Genomic DNA, 6,002 nt, shown 5'->3' with positions numbered 1-6,002 from the left:
ATGGTCGCCCTCGGCGTCACCGACCACTTCCATCAACCACCTCCCAAATCTCTCGTCGGCGTAAGAGCAGGGGCGACGCCAAAGCCCTCGCCTTTTCATATCTTACCCCCGCACGGTCCGTTCTTCGCTGGGTGGTCTGTTTCCGGCGTGGCTGACGCCGTGAGGCACCATCCCTTGCCGCTCGTCTTCGCCCTCTTACTCTTGGTCTTCATGGGCGTGGAGTACACCATCCCCATGGTCGCATCGGCTTCCCCGCCGCTGGACTTGGGATTCGTCGTCACAAAGCCGCTCCATGATGCGCTCGCCGTCGCTCCCGCGCTCAACACTGCGCTCGCAGCCCTAAACACGGTGAGTTCCTGCCTCCACTCGATTGTTACGCGATAGAATTACCGATCAATACCCAATCATAAAATGCTTGCGTGTGAAGGGCCTCTGCCACTGGTCCTATTGAACATGTTCCAAATTCTTGAAATGATCACCAATTTTGTATCTTTCTTTTACTTCATGCCATCCCATTTGATCCATGCCATATCATGAATTCAATTCTTAAACTAAATAAGATCACAATTTCCCCACAGCTCGAGCCACGGGCTCTCAACCGAAATGCTACAGTTGGTTTCCTAATGGGACCGCAATCTATTTAGATTTCTTGTGCCATTAATTAGGAACAGCCATTGCAGTCATCACAATTTCATGTTCTTCTTGACCAATTCGAGATGGTAATTTCACTCTCGTCTCAGGTATTCGTGGGCATGCAGATTTTCTACATACTATGGACCTTCCTGGTGGAGGGAAGGCCACGCCCAACCATTGCAGCTCTGTTCATGTTCCCTTGCAGAGGAATACTAGGTTGCTGCACCCAGCTTCCACTGCCTCAGGTACATTAATCACCCTTGCTAATTTAGAACCAAACTTTAGCTTTTGACAAGAGTTTTAGGCCTTTGTATTGAATGTATCAAATCAGATTCGGAACATGTTGTCAAAGTTTTTTTTTTCAAAATTTGAGAAAGAATTTTATTTTGATATCAAACGATCCTCACACGTCAATCAGATGCATTCGAACAATTTATGGTTTGCTTTGGCTTTCTTTTTCCTTGTAACTTCATGTGTTTTAATTATTTCAATGTTGCAGGAGTTCTTAGGTTCAGGCGCAGACTTCCCTGTTGGCAATGTCTCCTTCTTCCTCTTTTTCTCCGGCCATGTTGCCGGAGCAGTGATTGCCTCGTTGGACATGAGGTGGGCTCGGCGCCAGAAGATGGCATGGGTCTTTGACACTCTTAATCTGTTGCAAAGCATTCGGCTGCTCGCCTCGAGAGGCCATTACACCATCGACTTGGCTGTCGGTGTCGGTGCTGGTTTCGTCGCCGACGTGCTCGCCGGCATGTATGAGGAAATCATGTGGAAGCGCGACAGGCAGCGACCGTGCTGCAGTTGCGGGTGCAGTTGTAGCAGCCCTTGACATGCTTGCAGTGTGATGGTGATGATCTCCTCACAACTCAACCTTTTTCTCCTTTATTGGGTAAAAGACATAGCCTTGTTTATCATTGATTTGGTTTCTTTGACTAAATATTTGCAATTAGTTTTCTCAAAAGGAAGATTTGTTGGTAAATTTTAAAATCTTCAAGTATCGTTAACATTAAAGCCTATTTATTTATTTTTACCCAAATGAAATGAAACAAAATGAGGCGGGTACTTCAGCATCCACTTCATTTTAGTTTGTCTCTAATTGAATATCAAGCTTTTAAGGATGCTTTTCTGCTGGTACAATATTTGATGATCTTGCACTCAAAATTCAGAGGGAAAAAAATGGATAAATTTAAGAGGCTGTTAGGAATACAATGATTGTAATTTTTAAGGTTTAAAATATTAAAAAGAAAACATGGAGATATTTTGAGGAACACTATGGTGTAATCATTCTCATTTGATACAAATATGAGTTTTTTATATCATAAATATTTTTTTATACCATAAATTTTTAAAAAATTTGAATGAATTAAAGGAATATCATTAAGAATATAATAATATCAATTCGATAGGAGTATAAGATTTTTTTAATCATCAAACACTTTTAGAATTAAAAAGTGTTTGATGAAAGAATTAAAACTTCTATCTATTTGTTGTAATTTAATTTGGTTCGAGCGTTTGGTTTGAGGCTTTGAGCATGCAGATTGCTCACCACAAAAAGATATTTTAAATTTAAAAATAAATTAGCCACATTTTAATGCGGTCAAAAATTTAATTTTATTAAATATTATCTAATTCATTAACTTTTATAAATAATTGTTTTTTAAAAAATATTTAATTTTTAAAAATAACAAAATAATTAGAATTTATCGGGGGGAATTATTATTTTATAAAAAATACGTTGTATTATTTGGAAATATTAATATAATTTACATTTTTCTTTTCTGTGCTTAGAAAAATAACATCTTAAACACCCTCAAAAGCTTCTCTCCCAAGTCCCAAACCCTAAGAAAATAAAAACTCCCTTGTCCCGCCGCCCAGTAAGATTTTAATCAGTTTCCACCCGCCGGCCTTTCTCAACACACATCTCCCACCGGAGGAGAATCCCTAGCTGCTCTCCCATCTCTTGTTTTCTAGTAGTCGATTTCCTGCACCTCCGCCGGAGACAGAAGGCAGCCATGGCTCGCAACGAGGAGAAGGCGCAGTCGATGTTGAATCGATGGGTGGACATGAAGTCTGAGGAAAAAAGGAAGCCCAAGGAGCGCCGCCCGTACCTGGCTTCCGAGTGCCGCGACCTGGCCGACGCCCACAAATGGCGCTCCGAGATCCTACGCGAGATCGGCATCAAGGTCTCCGAGATCCAGAACGAGGGCCTCGGCGAGCATCGCCTTCGCGACCTCAACGACGAGATCAACAAGCTCCTCCGCGAGCGCGTCCACTGGGAGCGCCGCATCGTCGACCTCGGCGGCCCCAACTACACCAAGCACGCTGCCAAGATGACCGATCTCGACGGGAACATCATTGACGTCCCTAACCCCAGCGGGCGTGGCCCCGGATACCGATACTTTGGTGCTGCCAAAAAGCTTCCTGGTGTTCGCGAGCTCTTTGAGAAACCCCCTGAGGTCAAGAGGCGCCGCACCCGCTATGAGATCTATAAGCGCATCGATGCTAGTTACTACGGCTATCGTGACGATGAGGACGGCATCTTGGAGAAGCTAGAGGCTACTTCACAGGAAGAGATGCGCCATCAATTGATCCAGGAGTTCGAGCGCATCAAAGCCATCCAGAGTGAGGCTATGAGGATGGTCAAGAGTGGTGAGGTCGCAAGTGTGGAACCCACAGATGCCTCTGTGGCTGTGTCATTGCTGATGGAAGAGGTCGAGGATGTTGTGGAGGAGGAGAGGAAGGAGAGAGAGCGGGAGGAGCTAGAGAAGAACAAGCAACAGGAGTTTGTGGTACATGTGCCTCTTCCAGATGATAAGGAGATTGAGAGGATGGTTGTGGAGAACAAGAAGAAGGAACTGCTGAGCAAGTACATGAGTGAGGAGCTGATGCAGGAAGAAAAAGAGGCCAAGGAAATGCTCAATGTCAAGCGGTAATATTCTATCCCTCCTCATTCTGTATGCAAATTAGCAGACTTCTATGTTTCCTTGCATTTGGTCATATGATTGTAGTTGTACACACACAATACACATGCACAAACACAAATATTTGCAGTTGAATGGTTGCCACTTTACTGTTTTTTCCCCCTACAGATATAAGGCCTTTGTGGAAACTGAAAGAAACAAAGAAAGTTTAGTTGGCATAAATTGACCTTCAAACTAGAAATAACCATCAAAATAAAAAAGGAGTTTTGATAGTTTCTCTCAACTCTTATTTTTGAGAGCTGCTTGTAATATTTTTTTTAAAAATAATTCTTATTTATAAAAATTCTCCAAAGACATTGAAATGAATTAAACTATCTTTTATACTCTAGGTAATATTTTTTTTTTTTCATTTGCTAGCCATCTTAAGCTTTAGGAATTAATTATGGGAAGTTAGATTCACAGATGCCTTTATTTTCACGGGTAACCCTTTCCTTGCAATTTATTGATTTATTTATTAGTTGCATTATCAAAATCTAGAAATTGAAAAGAACACTGGTTAGTTAATGAAAATACTTAGATCATTGTGCGTGTGTGCATTTTCAATTTTTTAAAAAGAATTCTTTGTTTTGATCTATCAAACATGCTTTTAAAATTTTAATTAGAAACTGAAATCCACTGCTTTTTTTTCAAACTTATGTTCACGGAATTATTTTGTTTTTACTTGTATGGATCTAAATTGTTTGCAATCAACTCTCAAACTGAGTTTGAACACGAATGTTAGATGATTAGTCTGTTGCTATTGTTAAAAGTAACTATATTATTAGGAGATTATATGTTCCTACACTTGTTTCCCTATAGTTGATAAGTAGTTCACATTGTCTCAGTGAGATATATGAAATCACTTCTTTATACATGGTTGTTAATTTTTTTTGTCATATTGTTGGGAGATTATAATTTGTTCCTTCCAATGTTTCCAATTATTTGTACATTTGAAAAGTATTTTTTATATTTTTGTAGATAGAACTTAAAAGTATGACATCACTTGATAACATTTGAAAAATTGAACTAGATTATCTAAACCATAAACAAAAGTCTGCATATAATACTCAAGCACACTGAACTTTCTAATTGGTGCTTGCTTTCTTCAAATGACTTTGGAGGATTCTTGCAACCATCACATTTGTTAAGTGGTATGTAGTTATGGCCATAGCCTCTACGTGGTTCAAGCTAGGATAGTTTTCATTCAAACCGACCTGGTTTATATTTCTTTATGGATAGTTCTAATCAAAATACAATTGTCTATTAAAAATGCTATTATACTAACTATCAAACATAGACTAATTTGGCATGTTATCATCACAATTGTCCAAGGGTTGGACTCCTCTTTGACATGTTTATCCCCTCGTCCCCCACCCCAATCACATTCTCTTTGTATTCACCCTTTCTACAGCCTACTGTAAATTTTCTGTCTTTTGCACTATTTAACTGGTTTGGATTATCAAGGTGCTTTTTGTCCAGTTTCTTATAACCATCTAACTTGAGGTTTTATTTAGGACTAATTCTAATGTGGAAAAGTAGAAATTACCAAATTCGCTAAACTTCTTGCACACCTTTGTATTATAGTTATCTTACTTTGTATATTTAATCACTTAACTTTAGATCACTAGTCAATGCAAATTGTTAAAGCGACTAATTAAGAATTATTTATCTATAGTAAGAAAGCTTTTCTAATTGTGGAAATAATTGTTTAATGTCAATGAATTAAGAGTCACTGATTACTTTGTCAAGAATGGTGGTAGCAAAGAACATAAGCAAATACTTAGCATTGTAAAATTAGTACAACTAAAAGTGTAGTAGTAATAGCAGAAAACATCCACACAATAGGAATTAAAAGCAACCATTTCTCCAGATTGCAAGCACATCACTTTAACACACTCTTGTTTTCTTCCAGCCCTACAGGAGTGGAGTAAAGGTGAAGCTTTTTCCCTGTTACAAGAGCAAAAGGCAGCATGTGGTGCTAACTGCTAACCATCTTCCTCATGTTGTCGCATGTGATGATAGCACTGCAAAATGTATCCAGACTATTAAAAGAAAGCCTATTCTCTGTCAAACATTAATATGCTTTAAGCAAAGTGAGGTGAGCTTTTGTATGTGCTGAGATTGTATTACTTTGAAGAAAAAAATGATCATTTATTACTCTCTCTCAAAAAGAGTAGGGTATGCTTGAGTTTGCCATAGAGAAAGGTCTTTATTATGCGGGGTGTGCTGAGGTAGTTGATTAGGAACTACTCATGTATATGCATTTGTACTCTTCCTGCTTCAGGCTTCAGCCTTTAATGTTGTTTCTGTTAGGTATGTACTTCTCCTGCCCCATCCTTCCTAATAGCTTAGTGGAATTTGAGGAGAATCATGAACACAAAATTTATTCTATGATACCATCAAGATCAACCG

At 39.2% G+C, this 6,002-nt stretch overlaps 2 protein-coding genes across 2 annotated transcripts; both read left to right on the top strand.

Moving 5' to 3' along the window:
* On the top strand, nucleotides 1–1,660 carry LOC122010971 (phosphatidylcholine:diacylglycerol cholinephosphotransferase 1-like). Its single transcript, XM_042567425.1, has 3 exons — nucleotides 1–348; nucleotides 741–878; nucleotides 1,133–1,660. The coding sequence occupies exons 1-3, from the start codon at nucleotides 1–3 to the stop codon at nucleotides 1,457–1,459; spliced, it is 813 nt and encodes a 270-aa protein (XP_042423359.1). The 3' UTR covers nucleotides 1,460–1,660.
* Nucleotides 1,661–2,442: 782 nt separating this feature from the next.
* On the top strand, nucleotides 2,443–5,778 carry LOC122009520 (pre-mRNA-splicing factor ISY1 homolog). The gene is made up of 2 exons (XM_042565706.1): nucleotides 2,443–3,559; nucleotides 5,503–5,778. The coding sequence occupies exons 1-2, from the start codon at nucleotides 2,643–2,645 to the stop codon at nucleotides 5,519–5,521; spliced, it is 936 nt and encodes a 311-aa protein (XP_042421640.1). The 5' UTR covers nucleotides 2,443–2,642; the 3' UTR covers nucleotides 5,522–5,778.
* The last annotated feature ends 224 nt before the right edge of the window (nucleotides 5,779–6,002 follow it).

Source organism: Zingiber officinale, chromosome 8A (assembly GCF_018446385.1).
Source record: "Zingiber officinale cultivar Zhangliang chromosome 8A, Zo_v1.1, whole genome shotgun sequence".
In the NCBI taxonomy this organism is placed as follows: domain Eukaryota; kingdom Viridiplantae; phylum Streptophyta; class Magnoliopsida; order Zingiberales; family Zingiberaceae; genus Zingiber; species Zingiber officinale.
Note: the sequence above shows the minus strand (reverse complement) of the source record. Positions and strands in the feature narration are given on the sequence as shown.

Bases quoted from the DNA above. Each gene is read 5' to 3' on its own strand.
- LOC122010971 (XM_042567425.1), top strand. From the start codon at position 1: ATGGTCGCCCTCGGCGTCACCGACCACTTCCATCAACCACCTCCCAAA. The intron at 349-740 runs GTGAGTTCCTGC...CTCTCGTCTCAG, and splicing joins CGCTCGCAGCCCTAAACACG to GTATTCGTGGGCATGCAGAT. The intron at 879-1,132 runs GTACATTAATCA...TCAATGTTGCAG, and splicing joins CCCAGCTTCCACTGCCTCAG to GAGTTCTTAGGTTCAGGCGC.
- LOC122009520 (XM_042565706.1), top strand. From the start codon at position 2,643: ATGGCTCGCAACGAGGAGAAGGCGCAGTCGATGTTGAATCGATGGGTG.